General features: G+C 38.3%; 2 protein-coding genes across 2 annotated transcripts; both read left to right on the top strand.

The window, feature by feature from the left end:
* The first annotated feature begins 414 nt into the window (after nt 1-414).
* On the top strand, nt 415-3,616 carry LOC115676408 (uncharacterized). The gene is made up of 9 exons (XM_030599319.2): nt 415-903; nt 1,003-1,192; nt 1,332-1,465; nt 1,567-1,679; nt 1,762-2,011; nt 2,705-2,857; nt 3,017-3,096; nt 3,191-3,240; nt 3,341-3,616. Exons 1-9 carry the CDS (start codon nt 490-492, stop codon nt 3,475-3,477), a joined length of 1,521 nt encoding a protein of 506 aa, XP_030455179.1. The 5' UTR covers nt 415-489; the 3' UTR covers nt 3,478-3,616.
* A 946-nt stretch (nt 3,617-4,562) lies between these two features.
* LOC115676446 (uncharacterized) lies at nt 4,563-8,663 on the top strand. Its single transcript, XM_030599373.2, has 9 exons — nt 4,563-5,681; nt 5,800-5,989; nt 6,333-6,466; nt 6,740-6,852; nt 7,146-7,392; nt 7,562-7,714; nt 7,853-7,932; nt 8,026-8,075; nt 8,225-8,663. The coding sequence occupies exons 1-9, from the start codon at nt 5,295-5,297 to the stop codon at nt 8,359-8,361; spliced, it is 1,491 nt and encodes a 496-aa protein (XP_030455233.1). The 5' UTR covers nt 4,563-5,294; the 3' UTR covers nt 8,362-8,663.
* The last annotated feature ends 7,893 nt before the right edge of the window (nt 8,664-16,556 follow it).

Genomic DNA, 16,556 nt, shown 5'->3' with positions numbered 1-16,556 from the left:
TTAATCATCATCTGTGATCATGTCATGTCATTATTCCTAATTGTCGTAATTATTACACACCACTTTATTATTTCTAAGGTCTGATGTCAATAGACATGCGGTCCTACTGGTAAAGGGATTAGGGAGTTGGGATCGCTAGTATCGCAAATGTGAGATTCGACTCCCTCGCTGTATATATAAGAGAGAGAGCAAAAATTAGAAAGAAGAGAATTAGAGATAGGTCAAACATAAAAAAAAAACGTAAGCTAATAACATACTCAGTTGTTATGAATTTGACTGTTAGATTCCTATCTGATTCTTTCTTAGTCAATTTTGTCTCCTCCAGAAACCCGAATTGACTACGAGCCAAGCTGCCTCGTCGTTCTCATGATTTCGAATCATTATGTGAAACGAAAGAAAAAGGGTATATAGAGGGATGAACAAACAGAATGATCGAAACATCAGAAACATCAACCGTTGTGTCTCGTACATGCTTGTGCTTGGGCAATAATGACTTCAAACCCTGGAATGTCTTCACACTGTTGCCTTTGGATCACTCTGATATTGCTATCAGCTTCTGTTGCTACTGCACACAACTTAGACGATGTCGAAATTCCGAAGCTGAGGATGTCCCGTCCAGAGTTCTTGCAAGACTCAGCAAGCACAGTTCAAGCTTCGGTGGCAAAGGACTTCGTGACTTTCTTCTACAACCAAACCCTCGATCATTTCAACTATAGACCAGAAAGTTACACTGCCTTCAATCAAAGATACGTGGTCAATTCCAAGTACTGGGGCGGCTCAGATTCTCTAGCGCCGATCTTCGCCTTTCTCGGTGCAGAAGCGCCGATCGATGGCGACATAGCTAATGCCGGGTTCCTCACGGATAATGCTCCTAAATTTGGAGCACTACTGGTATACATAGAGGTAATTAACAACAGTAATGTCTGAAATTGTGTCACTACTCTTTCAACTTGATGCTCTCACTAAGGTCCACTTATGTTGTGAAATTTATTATCCTTGTAGCATCGGTTTTATGGAGAATCAATCCCATATGGAATGACATTGGACAAAGCCATTGGTGATGCCGACACCCGCGGATATTTCAGCTCCGCCCAAGCGCTCGCCGATTACGCGGAAACCCTCATATACTTGAAGCAGAAATTGAAAGCCAAACATTCTCCGATAATTGTTTTTGGAGGATCATATGGGGGAAGTAAGTGACTATATCCTCACTAACATCTTTCTTTCCTTGACACACACACACATATATAGCTTACCCAGTTATAAAACCCAGTTACAAAACGGGTCAAACCTCTAAGTACTTACTTTTTTATGATTATCAATATTCTTAGTGCTAGCTTCGTGGTTCCGGCTGAAATATCCTCATGTGGCACTTGGAGCTTTAGCTTCATCTGCGCCCATTCTTTACTTTGACGACATCGTTCCTCAGGACGCATACTTTTCGGTAGTTGCAAAAGGCTTTCTGGTAAGATCTATTTGCTCTGTATTTTTCTTTTTCTGTTTCCATTGACATGCGTTTTTATGTTAAATTGATTGCCTAACTAATTTTTCTACGAGATTTTGTAGGAAAGTAGTTCTTCTTGCCACCAAACAATAAGACGATCCTGGAAAGAAATTGACAGAGTTGCTTCTGAGCCTCATGGTCTCACAAAGTTGAGCAAAACTTTCAAAACTTGCAGGTGGAAGTAGTTTTTTTCTTTTTTTGACAGACGCTGAATTTAATTATAAAAGCTCTAACTCCACTATTTTCCTTTTGCTTAGCCCATTGCAAAGTTCGTCAGAGCTCAAGAAGTACCTGAAATTTCTGTACGCAAGCGCTGCTCAGTATAACGATCCATCCACACAACCCATGAAACTTATGTGCGACGCCATTAATGGAGCTTCTCCGGGAGTCGGCCTTCTTCGGAAAATCTTTGCAGGCCTTGTTGCCATCAGTGGCAACTTAACATGCTACGTCAATTCACCCGCTTCTGGTACATTTGCTCAAACTCTTCTGGGGTGGTCTTGGCAGGTGCGTATATGTACTTCGGACCTATATCTGCGACTTGCATTTTTATCACTTACTCTTTATCGCTTTGTTAGTGAAAATTAAGTAGAGGGTTGTCCAGTTGAGTCAAGTCGAATCGATATGATTATTCACTACTCGAGCTTGGCTCTGCTCAATTATATGCTAACACCTCTAACACCAGATAGTGGCGGGCTTTATTTTTTGAGGCTCGAGTTCGCCTAAATGAAGTGTTTTAAGGCTTGAGGCAAACCCAATATCAGCAATTATAGAAAAGTAAGCTTGAGTTTAAGATAGAAATATTATAACGAGCTCGAGGCTGGAAAGAAAGTATTAGATGTGTGCTTCTAATGTTTTTCTCCCCTCTTTTGGAATATGATCTGATTCTCTAATGTCTAAATGGATAAAGATGACTAAAGTACTTAGAAGTGAATTATGTTCTCAAACTATTCGGACTACACTCGGGACTCAGAAAAGAATCAAGCTGAGTTTGATTACGTAGGCCATAATATATTTGAGCTAGAACACTCCACGCATAGCGGCTTGACTCTCTTACGCCATATACTAAGAGAGATCTGTGCAATTTTTCACTATTTGAGTCTACTTATTTTAGAGAAATAATCAAATAAAACTGTACACCCGGTGTTAATATTCCTCTTCTTTTGTTGAACTCAAGAGAACTCACGTGGGTTTTTGCAGACGTGCAGTGAGATGGTGATCCCTATAGGCATTACCAGAAACACTATGTTTCCACCAAAACCTTTCAATCTGAATAGCTTCAGCAACGCCTGCAAAAGCAAGTTCGGGGTTGCGCCCCGGCCGCATTGGGTCACTACCTATTTCGGTGGTCATGTATGTCACTCTGCAAATCAAATAAATTTCGCTGCTGTTTTTCCTACATATTGTTGATTAATTTCTGTACAAAACCAGAAGGAATGGCTTCAGACCTCAACATTCCCAAATGTATATTAAATATTCATTAATTTCTTCATTGACGATGAAAAATCGCAGGACATAAAACTTATCCTTCAGAGGTTCGCTAGCAACATAATTTTCTCCAATGGACTTCAAGATCCTTATAGCAGCGGCGGGTACGTGTAGCATCGAAACTTGTGGATTTTCTTTGAAAACATCGCTTACTTATTCAAGCTTAATGATAATTCGTATTCATCAATGATATTGTAGGGTCCTAAAGAACATTTCTAGCACCGTTGTTGCGATCTACACGACCAAAGGTATATACTCGACCTGTTTTGTCTTGTACCAGAGTTATATAATGTTTATGGACTTAGAAATTAATTTCTCAATTTGATTTGCAAAATATTTTCTACGTAGGATCTCACACTTTGGACATACTTGGAGCTAAGGAGAGCGATCCAGATTGGTTGGTCGAGCAACGTAAAACCGAGGTTGAAATTATGAAAAGGTGGCTCGCCACGTACTATGCAGATCTCCGAGCTTCCAGAAATTGATATCACATGGGAAAGTAATGAATAGAATAACGGTAATATGTCGGTAATAACTTTATTGGGCAATTTTATACCATCTTGGGCAATTTGGTCTCGAAGATTACATTATTCATTGCAATGAATCCCGTGGGTTTTTCTCTCATGCACCGCCTCGTAATCGATGCTTACCTAGATAATCTACCTATTTAGTTCATCCGATCAACAAGAAAAAACTTTCCATAAATATCTTATTTATAAAAATATGGCATATTTCAAAAAAAAGGAAAAGACGAATAAATTTATTAATGATAATTATTATGTATCGCGTCATCAGCTCATTTCCTTTAGAAAGTGAACAATGAATAGAATTTTTATTTTTTTTGTAAAAATCCTTATCATCCTCCTTTTCTATGCCAGAGAAGCGCTAACGATTATATCTAGAATCTTGATAAATATTAAAGAGGACACATAAGTATTTGCATTCTGTTGGATCAATTATATGTAAAATCTTAATCAAGAAACAGTGGAAACTTCCAAGGTCTAATTCTAGGGAGAGAAATGTTTAAATTACTGTATTTTTCTTTTTGACTAAGTAAGACAACGACATAATTATTTTCATAAGAATGATTTCTCCCATCTCACCTGCAGCCAAACATTCAAGGTTGATCTCTCGGCAAAACGAATTTGATGCTATACTCCACCCGCGTATTTATTGACATAAAATATGACACATCCCTCGGGTTTCTCCTAAGCGACATAAACAAAGCATCCGATCGTGTTTTTCCCAAGCGACAGAATTAAGACGTTTTGTTCGAAGAAATGAGTAAAAGAGATCCCTAATTACTTATCGCTAGACTCGTCAAACGGGTGGAGCGGGTCGGGTTTGGGTCGGGTTAAAAATTGTCCAATCCAAATTGATCCGTTTTAACCAAATTCCATACAATACAAATCTAATGACTCATACTAGACCCAACACATACCCAACGAATACTCGACCAAACTCATATTACAAAAACACTTCTATATTTAACCCAATTTAAGAAAACACATACCCAAACTAAGATGAGAGCACGGAGTGAGCGAGTGGCAAGTTGAGTGTCGGCGAGAGAAAATGAAGAGAGAGTTTTGGTGTTATCATTCTAGACCCATTCATTGAATATAACTAACCCATATAACAACTCGGCCCATCAAATATGGGTTAAAAATGGATCGATAACCCATTTTAACAGGTCTAGTTATCACCATATCAACAAAAGAATCCTCATCGAATTTTCTTATCCAATTTCATAATCTAGAAATAGCGATGCAGTAGACCGTAGTCAATCAAACATGTGCCGGCTTGTGTTTTCCTTGTCTTGAGCTAGTCCTTTTTATCAAGAGGTTCTTGAAATTTCATGACCTCGACAGTTGTTAATTACTTACACTAATTCATTAAACACTTTAGCCAAAAGATGTCTCACGAGCAAAGACTTACAATAAAAATACTATACCACCACTATTTTTTTTTTCTTCGAAATAATTGACTTCTCTTTTGGCTAAATATATAGAATTTCCTTGATTATGTAATTGAACGTACTCCTAGTGCAAATAAGTCCAGAGCATATAACCTATGTTACATCAAGTGGGTCGCACCTAAGAGTCATTGATTTAAACGATTGAGATCGAGTGGCTTCACATTTGCGAGGTGCATGTAGGAATATTCCTAGAATAAGTGCTCAATTCACTTCAAACGATGGCCTGGGACGGCAAATACTTATTTATGCTTATGAAGGTGTCTCGCTCCATTGTCCTCCTAAGTTTGGAATTCTTCGTAAACATCCTTCCTGCACACACTACACGCTATGACTCTTTCTTGGCTCTCTTTGATCGTGTCCTTCATTTTGTCCACAGCTTCAGTTTCTGGACAGAAACTTTACGCTCCAGCGCTGAGTCTACACCGCGAAGATGTCCTCCGAGATCCTAAACATGCAGTTTCAGTATCCATAACAAACGACTTCAAAACCTTCTTCTTCAACCAAACGCTTGATCATTTCAACTACAGACCCGAGAGCTACACTGTCTTCCAACAAAGATACTTGATCAACTCCAACTACTGGGGCGGCACAAATTCTAGTGCACCGATCTTCGTTTTCCTCGGTGCTGAATCACCAATCGATGGAGCTCTGACTAGGGTCGGGTTTCTGACCGAAAACGCTGCTCAATTCGAAGCTTTATTAGTTTACATTGAGGTAGTACATGAGTTCTACCATTTCCTTCTGAGTCCATGCATGAACGTTCTTTATGTCTAATTTAAGATTCTAACTGAGTAATTAAATTCTTCTTTCCTTGTGGAATTTTTCTTGACAGCATCGGTATTATGGTGAGTCAATTCCACTTGGGATGAGCTTCGAAGAAGCTCTCAATGATGCAAATATTCGCGGGTATTTTAGCTCGGCCCAAGCTTTGGCCGATTATGCAACCATTATCATGCACGTCAAGGAGGAACGAAACGCCAGTAAATCTCCAGTTATCGTGGTGGGAGGATCATATGGAGGAAGTAAGTGCAATGTGTATACTATCCTGTCAATATTTGTGAGCATCAACCGTGCAATATTTGATTTTTTTTCATGGTTTGTGTCACCTTCTAATTATAACATGAAGAAGTTCGATCTCATTCCAAACTTATCGCGTGTGTATATGTTAGAAACAGAAAAAAGGATCCCGAAAACTATGTATGCCTATTTAGAGATGTGTATGTAAAATTACCAATAGTATAAGTATCATGTGAAATAATGAGTTGTTACTACCCTTCATTTTCAACAAAAAAAATTTTAGGCCAAAAAGATATATCGTCTTGTTATCTTAAGTTATTATATTCTAATAGCTAATGTGGATTTCAGTGCTTGCTTCATGGTTCCGGCTGAAATATCCACATGTGGCCCTCGGAGCTCTGGCCTCATCAGCTCCAGTATTGTACTTTGATGATATTATCCCGCAGGATGCATACTTTTCGGTGGTCACAAGGGATTTTAAGGTAATTACACTCGTAATTTCTCTCTCTCTTTTGCTTTAACGATGGGTTGTGCTGCACCTTTTCGAGCATCCAAAGAATATCCATTAGTTGACACAACAACCCTATATTCTTGCTCCTAGGGCATAGCGTCAAGAGAATTCAAGGGTGTGGTTATTCGAAACCACACCTCAAGTGAGATAGACATACAAACTTATCACATGAGTAATTCTTGAAATCTTAATATGACTTCTTTCTTTTTCGTAGTCTGTGTTGAATCTTGGTCATTTTGCACAGGATGCTAGTGAGACTTGCTATCAAACTATAGCAAACTCGTGGTCGGAGATCGATAGAGTTGCTCAGGAGCCTAATGGCAGTTCAATCTTAAGCAAAATGTTCAAGACTTGCCAGTATGTGATCTGTTGTGTCATCCATTATGTGTCTTAATCCCCAAAATGAGTGGAAAGCCACAGAATATCCCCAACCAATTCATCAATTCAAGGGAGTTTAATTTATTCATTTTACCTTTAGCGATCACGAACCTAAGCCCCGCACACTCTTCATTTCAGTGTGATGTTTCATGATCTTCGAGGCTAAATTGAGTCTTTAAGAATGTCTGTGAATGTTAATTCACTGAGGAGACATAATCAATCATAGATTAACTACAGCTTTTTGTGTGTGTGTGTGTGTGTGGGTGTGTTAGGCCCTTAGAGAGTGGGGATGAGCTGAAGAACTACTTGATATATTTGTACGTGAGAGCAGCTCAATATAATGATCCACCGAGATATCCAGTGACAGTGATATGCAACGGCATTGATGAAGCAAGTGCTACTGAAGATGGCATTCTTGGCAAGATATTTGCAGGCGTTGTTGCCTCTAACAGGAGCTCCACATGCTACGTCAATCCTCCCGCTAATTTATCTCAAACTGCGTTGGGTTGGAGTTGGCAGGTACAATTACTGCACATCTTCATATGGTCTGTTCATGCCGATCCAATCATGCCCATTAGTCTAGCCCGTTTTAATTGAACTATCCCATTCTTGAATCTTCCGCGTAAAACTGTGTAGCGTCTAGGAAAAGTTACACTTCTATTGAACTAAAAGTGAGATTTGCTTGCAGAGATGCAGCGAAATGGTAATGCCCATAGGCATCACAAACAATTCTATGTTCCAACCAGGCCCTTTCATCTTGAGCGACTTCATTGATGAATGCAACGCCTCGTTCGGCGTTGCGCCTCAACCGCATTGGGTCACTACCTACTATGGTGGTCATGTATGATTTCCGATGACTCTTACAAAAAATTTTCTATCAGTGAATTAAACCGGTTTCTATGCATAAAATCCAAAGCAAACCATACCATCCCCGTCTTCCAACTTTTCTTTTTTATTTCTTTTCTTCTTTCTTTTGCAGGATATAGAGCTAATTCTTCGTAGATTCGGGAGCAACATTATTTTCTCAAATGGACTTCAAGATCCTTGGAGTAGCGCAGGGTATAAAATTATATTTTTATCTCCATAAATCTGAAAATTTTAAATTTTACATTACTCGATCACGCTAAAATTTGATCTCTTTTTCAATCTTAGGGTCCTGAAGAACATTTCGGAAAGTGTCGTTGCTGTCTATACAGAGAAAGGTACATAATCAGGCGACGTATTTGTTGTTTGCAACTTGTCTCACATACTCATAAATCACAAAAGAGAATAACGGAACAACATTGATGCATGTTGCAGAATTTTTTCCATGGATCTTGAAATCTTTAATCTGTGAGTATATGCTTTGCAGGTTCCCATTGTTTGGATATAATTTCAGGGAATCAAACTGATCCAGATTGGTTGATCATGCAACGAAAAACTGAAGTTGGAATTATAAAAGGGTGGATAGCCCAATATTATTCCGATCTTCTTGCTTTCAAACAATGATATGAAGAACTGATTCACGAAGGCCATTTCAATAAAATGAGAACAAAAGACTGAGGCCTATGTTCCTTACCATAAAGTCATCCTTGTATTTCTGTGCTCCATTAGAACAGGCTTTTAATACAGAAAGACCCAATTTTATATTTAAGTAATGTAGTTCATAACAAGCTTCCAATTAATTATCGGCCTCCAATAAAACATTTGAAACTGCTGAACTTTTTTAATGATCAAGCGTAGATTTTTATTTTATTTCGTCATGGGTTTTATGTACCCACATTCAATACAAGAGCTCAGGATTAGTTCTATCTCCCCAACCCGGGGCAATACCTCTTGGCGTATGCATTTATATTATGTCAATTGTGAAACGAAAAACTATCTAATGTTTTCGATCGCCCATCTCTCGCTCTAAACTTTGAGATAAAGTAGCAAGTTTCAGTGTCATATATCTTTGCGGCTAAATGATTTGGCCCGGAACTTACATAAGAGAGGACAAATATAAGAGAAGCGTTTTTGTCAAAGATAAAACAATTTGGTAATTTACAAATAAAAAATCAAATAATCATTGGTAATTAACTCAAGTAAGAGTTGATAACTTGATCGGAGAAAATTTGGCAATCACTCTACTTGGAGTTAGTAATTTTTAAGAAGCGTGATAAATTTAAATGTTAGAGTAAGGCAAATAAAAGTGGGAACTCAATAACAAGTAAATCTAAGAAGATTCAAATAAACGTTAGTAAGCAACTCAAAGTGAGAAAGAGTGATTGCCAAACTTTTTTACCAACAATTTTTTGACATTTTTTAAATTTTTCAAAAGTCTACCGATACGTACCAATTTTTTTAGGTCTGAATAGAGGAAACGTCGTCTGAGGTGTTACATTATTGCAGGGAAAAGTGCCAAAAAAGTCCTAAACCTTTTGCATTAGTGCCAATTTAGTCATAAACCTTTTTTTGGTGCCAATTCAATCTTAAACCTTTTTTTGCATTGGTGCCAATTCAGTCCTAAACCTTTTGTCTTTGTTCCAATTCAGTCCTTCCGGTCAATTTTGGCCGGATTTTGCTGACGTGGACACCGACCGGCCGGCGGCCGGTCACCGGCGCTGACGTGGACAACTTTAATAATATTTTAATATTTTTTTGAATTTTTATTAATTTTTTTTCTTTTTTTCTTTTCTTTTTTTTTTTCTCTCCCCTCCCTCCAGCCGGTCACCGGACTGGCAACCGGCCAGAGGTCGGCGCCGTTGAGGCTCACCCACGCCGACCACTGGCGAGGCTTGCCCTCGCCGGCCACTGGCGAGGGCGGCCTCGCGCTGGGAGAGGCCCGACCTCGCCAGATCCGGCGAGGTCGTGCCTCACCCAGCCGCCGGCGAGGCTCAACCTCACCAGATCCCACGAGGTCGGGCCTCGCCCAGCGCGAGGTCGGGCCTCGCCCAGCGCGAGGCCGCCCTCACCAGTGGCCGGCGTGGGCGAGCCTCGCTGGCGACCGGCTGGAGGGAGGGGAGAGAAAAAAAAATTCAAAAAATATTAAAATATTATTAAAGTTGTCCACGTCAGCGCCGGTGACCGGCCGCCGACCGGTCGGCATCCACGTCAGCAAAATCCAGCCAAAATTGACTGGAAGGATTGAATTGGCACAAAGACAAAAGGTTTAGGACTGAATTGGCACCAATGCAAAAGGTTTAAGACTGAATTGATACCAAAAAAAGGTTTAGGACTAAACTGGCACCAATGCAAAAGGTTTATGACTTTTTTGGCACTTTTCCCCATTATTGCATCAGGACTCTAGTTTTCTAATTAGAAATTAACAAAGCAAATTGTGGAAAAGAGTTTTCGGTAAAAGTTGGCATGAGTTATATATACTCTCTTTGGACTTATGGAAACTAATTTCTCAATTTAATTTGCGAGATTTTTTTGTTCGTAAGTTATCATGTCAAAATATACTCGGACCTCAAAAGAGTGATCCAGATTAGTTGGTCGAGTAGAGCAAAATCGAGGCTGAGATTATGAAAGAGTGGCTTGCCACGTACTATACGGAACTCCACGTAAAATGGTGATATGGTGAGAGAATAAAGGCCAAGAATAAAACTATTATAGTCAGTAATTAAATAAATACAAATGTTCTATACCATCTTGGGTAATTTAGTCTCAAAGGTTACATTATTCGTCATAATGAATTGCGTGAATTTTTCTCCCATACAATACCCCCATCACCTATGCTTACCTAAATAATCTACCTGATTAGTTTATCCAATGAATTAAAAAAAAACACGTTTATGATTCTATCATTTACAGAATATGACATATTTCAAAATAAAAAAGGACGAAATGATTTATCAAAAACAATTATTGACGCATCAGAAAGGAGACAATCGATCGAAAGTATTACTTTATCCCCTTCTCTATGCCGGAGAAACGAGAACGATAGAGCCCGCTCTTTAGTTGGGCTTGGGCCTTTGAGGAACGAACCATGTGGCCCAATAGAGTGCACTTGTTTCCTAAAAAATCAATAATTTAGAAAAAAAAATTCTAACTTTGATCTTTTATGTCACTTTAGAAAATGAGTTAACTAAAAATGTTTAAATATGTGTTGTTATTAGAAAGATGTTTTCAATTAGTCAGTTTACTAAGCGATATAATAGATAAAAGTTAAGAAAATCATTTCCAAACTGGTGATTTTTCCGCGAAATAAGCGCACGGATTTTTCTATTACGATTCTAAAGAATATAGTTATCACGGAAAAAAAATATTGCAAATAAAGAAGAAAATCAAATCATTCACACGATTATGTTTATGCATAGATTTCTCAATGTCAATGGGCATGGCTTCATCTTGCTGATCAATATTAAAAAGGCGTGACATTTTCAACCAAACCCGAACCCGACCTGACTCGACCCTTTGACAGGCCTAGGTACAATGTGAGAGTGAATTTTTATTTATTTATTCATTTATTAGGGGCGTGATCGAGTTGAGTTGAGCCAATATAGTGCCAAGCTCAAGCTTGACTAAACTCGACGCCAATGTTTGATGCTCGAAACTCGACTTGAGCTCAATCAAGTAATAAGATTTCTGCTCGAACTCGACTCAACTAGAATATCGAGATACTAGACCTCGATACGACTCCAATCACTTTATGAACAAACTCGAGCTCGAGCTCAATCTTACAAAAAGCTCAAATCATGTGGGTACATTATATTATTTGTAGGCTATCCATGAAATTTTCAACCGTTAAATGTTTCAAGAAAATAATAGAAACTCGATTAGGCTCAATTAGACTCGCGAACCCGTCAAACTAAGAATTAGCAAAACTCAAGTGCAATACGACAAGATATTGGAGTAGCTCGAGCTCAAAGTCAACTCGAATTAGATGAATCGATCTCGACCAAGCCCGAACTGTCCGCGAGCAGCTCGACTCGTATCGGCTTGGTGCCAAATGGCATTAGCATGCTCAGTCAAGGGTTCAAATTGTTAAACGACCTTATTACTTTATTAACTCGGTCAAGGGTTCATATTGTTAAACGACCTTTTACTCGATCAACTCCAACTCTGATGACGAAGCTTCAAGCGTTGAACGCATTGTGAAGCATGGCAGCAGCTATCTAGTGGAATTTCATCTCAACAACGCTCACTTTTGACCAGAAATCAGATGGAACTTAGTTTGAACAAGACAACTGGAGAAAAGCTCGAAATAAAGTACTACTGTGTAGCCCTCGCTTGTCTAAGCACGAAACTAATCTTTCTGGTGCTCATTTTGTCATGAAAAGAAAGCTTCACCTTGAGTAGATGAAACGTCGAACGACATGAAATATTTCTTTATTATTTAACGATTACCTAATAAGCCGCGTAAGACACGAATTAAAGCCAAATTGGTGGCACAAACATGAATTATTTGTTGGGGTATGGTTCATACTCCTCATTGACAAGAAGGCACGGAAGTCCCGCTCTCTGATGAGCGAGAGGGGGTCCGGGGGGACCACCCCGACGAGGGTCGTAGGAGGCAGCGCTCCCGCGACGTCAGAGGGCTTTTATAACTTAGGCATGTATTTTATTGGTAATTTGGACTTGAGCCCATGAATAAATACTAAGTATACATAATCCATTTCTCTTGTAATTGAAGGTTATAACAAAGAAGTGTAAGGTACTAATTATAGTAGAATTCTCTGCTGGATGTAGCCCTAGTTTAAGGGTGAATCAGAATAAAACATTATGTCTAGATTTCCCTTTCTCGCCCTTTACTCTTTATTTCGTTGTGTTTGTGCAACTAATCCTAACATTATTTGTGCGCGATGATGTGGAAGATCATACTAGCATCTTCTTCTAATATATTTTCAAGGAAAACAGTTAGCTTTCATTTGTTCGGTGATTAAGGGAAAGTGATTTTTTTTTTTTTGGTAACCCGGGAACCCCCCGCACGGCCGACAGCCGAAGAGGTAAACCCGGGGTGACGCTAGCGCAGGACCCACCACCACGACGTCACGCTTAAGAATCCCTAACGCCAGCGCTGGGATTCGAACTCCTACCCTTCGTGGGGGGAGAGGAGCCCGAAGCCAGCGCAAAGGGAAAGTGATTTCCTTCTTACTAGAATGGAAAATTGTTTTTCCCCGATCTAGACTTGTTGTTTTCAGTCCATGAAAAAACATTTTCCATAAATCGATTAGTTTTCTGTCATCCAAACACCGGAAAGTCGGAGAATAATTTCCCAGAAACAGTCTTTCTCTCAAACAAACGGATCCTGAGTCTCGTCTAAGATTATTATACACGGGCCATACGATTATTATCATTGTTAGCTTTGTGATGCTATATTACTAAAGTATCTTTATAATACTAACAATTGCCAACGTCAAACTAATTGGGCGGTAACTAGGGTGCGCACGTAAAGTCGGGTCGTATTAATACTATGACTAAATAATGTGAGATCCTAACGAGCTCAATTCTTAATATCGCAAAGACATTTGGTGGAATGTTCTCCAACATCTCGAAATTATAAAAAAAAAATTAATTAATAATAAAGTTGGCAATTAATTATCTGCGAAGTTGGTCGTTTCGTGCGATGCCATGTTGATATTATCAATTATCTTGTAAAAGGGGATAAAAGGGAAAAAAAAAAGAAAAAGAAAATATTTTTTCTTTGTTTTTATTTTTATTTTTATTTTCGTAATGTGGGAATAGATTGAAGATATCTTTTTCATAAGTTGTGTGTTTCTACGCACGTCTTTGTCCTAGTCTAGAAGTCAAAATATGAACGCGTCCATTGGCAAGCCGAGTTATACCCCGGAAAATCTACCGTTGACTCTTTCCATGCTAAGACAATTGTGTACCCAAACCCCAAATTGCTCGAAGATTCTGGTATTATGGGGTTAATGTAATTGTGAACTTTTGTCAATCGAAAATCACGAGGTATCATGAATCAAGTAAAAATTTAATGGGAAATTGTCCAATCTGTCGTAGACCTATTGACACGGCAGTGTACGGATGTTAATTTAGGACGGCTGGCAATGACTAGATCGTCACGTCAGCGATTTCCAGCGAAAATTCATCAGAAGAACAACATTGAAATTCCGGGCAAAATTTTAGGACTAAATTGGCGAGATTGAAAAGTTTAAGACTGAATTGATATCCGTGTAATAGATTTATGACTAATTGCACAATTTCCCTTAAAATTTTGTGTGTCCCCTTAGCGGTCGTATTTGCTTCGAACAATGTGTGAATCGAATACGTGGCTGTAGAAAATTTTGACCAAAATTACACAAGCAATGACGCACGTGGCGGTGGAAATATACGTATGATGCAATGTCGATGTCGTCCCATGCAATGTGGCGTCACCGCGGTGGGTCGTTGACTTCGATTAGGAGAACCTGGCCATGTTTAGGTGAACAAGATGAAGAGAAACAATAATCAAATAAATAAATAATGATTTGATGCTGGCAAAGCATTGGAGAGATCATCACGAATCATTATAACAACATTATAAGTTAAGAACGGCGATGTTTACATAGTTTTCAAGCACCTGTAAAACTGTACTTGCAGATTATAACAAGGGAGGAAGTTTGTCTTATGGATATAGTATATGCCGAATATAACATCTAAGGACGATAAGAACAATGCACATTTTATCGACTCCGAAAATCGCCACGATTACCCGACTTCATGGTGGCAAGAAATGCGATAACTTCACTTGTGCTAACACATTTTTTTCAAAAAATAGTATTGTTTTGTCTTTACTAAAATACGAAATTCAAATGTGTATATGACACTTCCTTAATGTCCGAAAAGTTGTCGCCATGCTCGATATTTAATGTTTTTGGAAATATCGAACAAGTTACCATGCAATGTGTCCGATGGCTTCAGGTGAAAGTGTTGAACAGTATATTTTAGCGATAACTTTTCGTATCGCACTTAAGGGAAAGAAGTCCGTTTTTTATGCATGAATTTCGAAATAAAAATGTGGAAAGATTATTCGGGGAAATAAGGACCTAATGTAATTGTATCAAATTTGATTTTTGGGAAAATGACACAAACAGTCCCTGAACTTTGACCCAATGTGCAATTTGGTCCCTGAACTTTTAATTTGTTCAATGTAATCCCTGAACTTTAGCCTGATATTCAATTTGGTCCCTGAACTTTTAATTTGTTCAATGTGGTCCCTGAACTTTTGTATGTATTCAATTTAGTCCCTGAACTATTTGAAAATGTTCAATGTAGTCCTTCTATTAATTCAAGTGCAAGGACTACATTGAACATTTTCATATAGTTCAGGGACTAAATTGAACATGTGCTAAAAGTTCAGGGACCACATTGAACAGATTAAAAGTTCAAGGACCAAATTGAATATCATGCTAAAGTTCAGGGATTACATTGAACAAATTAAAAGTTCAGGGATAAAATTGCACATTGGTCAAAGTTCATGGACTGTTTGTATCATTATCCCTTAATTTTTAAAAGATCAAATTTGTCTCGCGGCCGGTGGTCAACGACCCCATCTTCTGGAATCATTCGCCGGCGTCTCGAGCCAACTTCCGCGTCATTTAAAATGTGGAGGCTCTCATAGGTATCAACTACAAAACTCTTATTTTTTTTATTATTTTTCTTTAACCATTACACTTTTTACATTAAATTTTTAGGAAAAATAATAAATTATTTCATTTGGGGAGCAGGCCAGACCCCCCAGCTTCCGTAGTCGCTAAGGACAATAATTCGATACTAAATAAAACAAAAACGAAAAAAAAAAAAGAGAGAGAAAGAAAGAGAATTGTGGAGGGTGAGATTCTGTCTCTATCTTTATTTTAAAAGCCAACCAAAGAGTGAATTATTGCATCGGGCTTCGTGAAAAGTTAGGAAAAGCACTTGAAGAGGAAAAAGCAGATGAAAACTTGGCAGATGTGGCTTTTTTTTGGCGAGAAGATGTTGGCGTTCAGTAGTGTTCAATGGGCCACCCATCATCTCCTGCCACCAATTTATTAAAAAAAATTGATATTTTTACTTAATAATTTAATAGAAAGTGATTTGGTAGGGCCAACCAAAATCCAACCCTAGAAGGAAAAACGTGAGTTACCAAAGAAAAAAGGGCCAAGGATAGAAACTGTTTCTAAATTTTGGCTTATATAGTTTTGAACTTTTAATTTATTTGATGTGGTCCCTAAACTTTACTCCAATGTGTAATCTGATTCCTTAAATTTTTAATTTGTTCAGTGTAGTCTCTGAACTTTTGATACACGGTCAATTAAATCCCTGAACTATGTGAAGATATTCAATATTTTTTTTATTAATTCAAGTTCAGGAACAACACTGAATACTTTCATATAATCCAAGAACTAAATTGAACATGTATCAAAAGTCCAAGGATCGCATTGAATGAATAGAAAATTCGGGGACCGTATTCTCTTCTCTATTAGGGAAATTCTCAACATATAACAAATTCACTAAAGGGAATTTAGGTCATCTTAATTTCTCAATCATAATTTATCATATGCATGTTATAAATCCTAGCCAAGAAGAAAAAAACGTGAGCTACCAAAGAAAAAAACGCAAATTCTCTTTTTATTAGGGAAATTCTCATCATGTAACAAATTCACTAAAGGGGAATCAGGTCAACTTAATTTCTCGATTAAAATTTATGATCCGCATATTCTAAATCCACCATGAGACTATTTTGATTCAACTTTGTGAGATGGTAAGTGGGTACCCCCACCTTTTTTGGTTAAAGT

The sequence above is a fragment of the Syzygium oleosum genome, unplaced genomic scaffold (genome assembly GCF_021117445.2).
Source record: "Syzygium oleosum isolate NSW1041296 unplaced genomic scaffold, Sole_v2.1 Sole_v2.07, whole genome shotgun sequence".
In the NCBI taxonomy this organism is placed as follows: domain Eukaryota; kingdom Viridiplantae; phylum Streptophyta; class Magnoliopsida; order Myrtales; family Myrtaceae; genus Syzygium; species Syzygium oleosum.
This window is presented reverse-complemented; position numbering and strand designations above follow the sequence as displayed.

Coding starts and splice junctions, on each gene's coding strand:
- LOC115676408 (XM_030599319.2), top strand. CDS start 490: ATGACTTCAAACCCTGGAATGTCTTCACACTGTTGCCTTTGGATCACT. Junction 1,193..1,331: donor TGGAGGATCATATGGGGGAA/GTAAGTGACTAT, acceptor CAATATTCTTAG/TGCTAGCTTCGTGGTTCCGG. Junction 3,097..3,190: donor GATCCTTATAGCAGCGGCGG/GTACGTGTAGCA, acceptor ATGATATTGTAG/GGTCCTAAAGAACATTTCTA.
- LOC115676446 (XM_030599373.2), top strand. CDS start 5,295: ATGACTCTTTCTTGGCTCTCTTTGATCGTGTCCTTCATTTTGTCCACA. Junction 7,393..7,561: donor CGTTGGGTTGGAGTTGGCAG/GTACAATTACTG, acceptor ATTTGCTTGCAG/AGATGCAGCGAAATGGTAAT. Junction 7,933..8,025: donor GATCCTTGGAGTAGCGCAGG/GTATAAAATTAT, acceptor TTTCAATCTTAG/GGTCCTGAAGAACATTTCGG.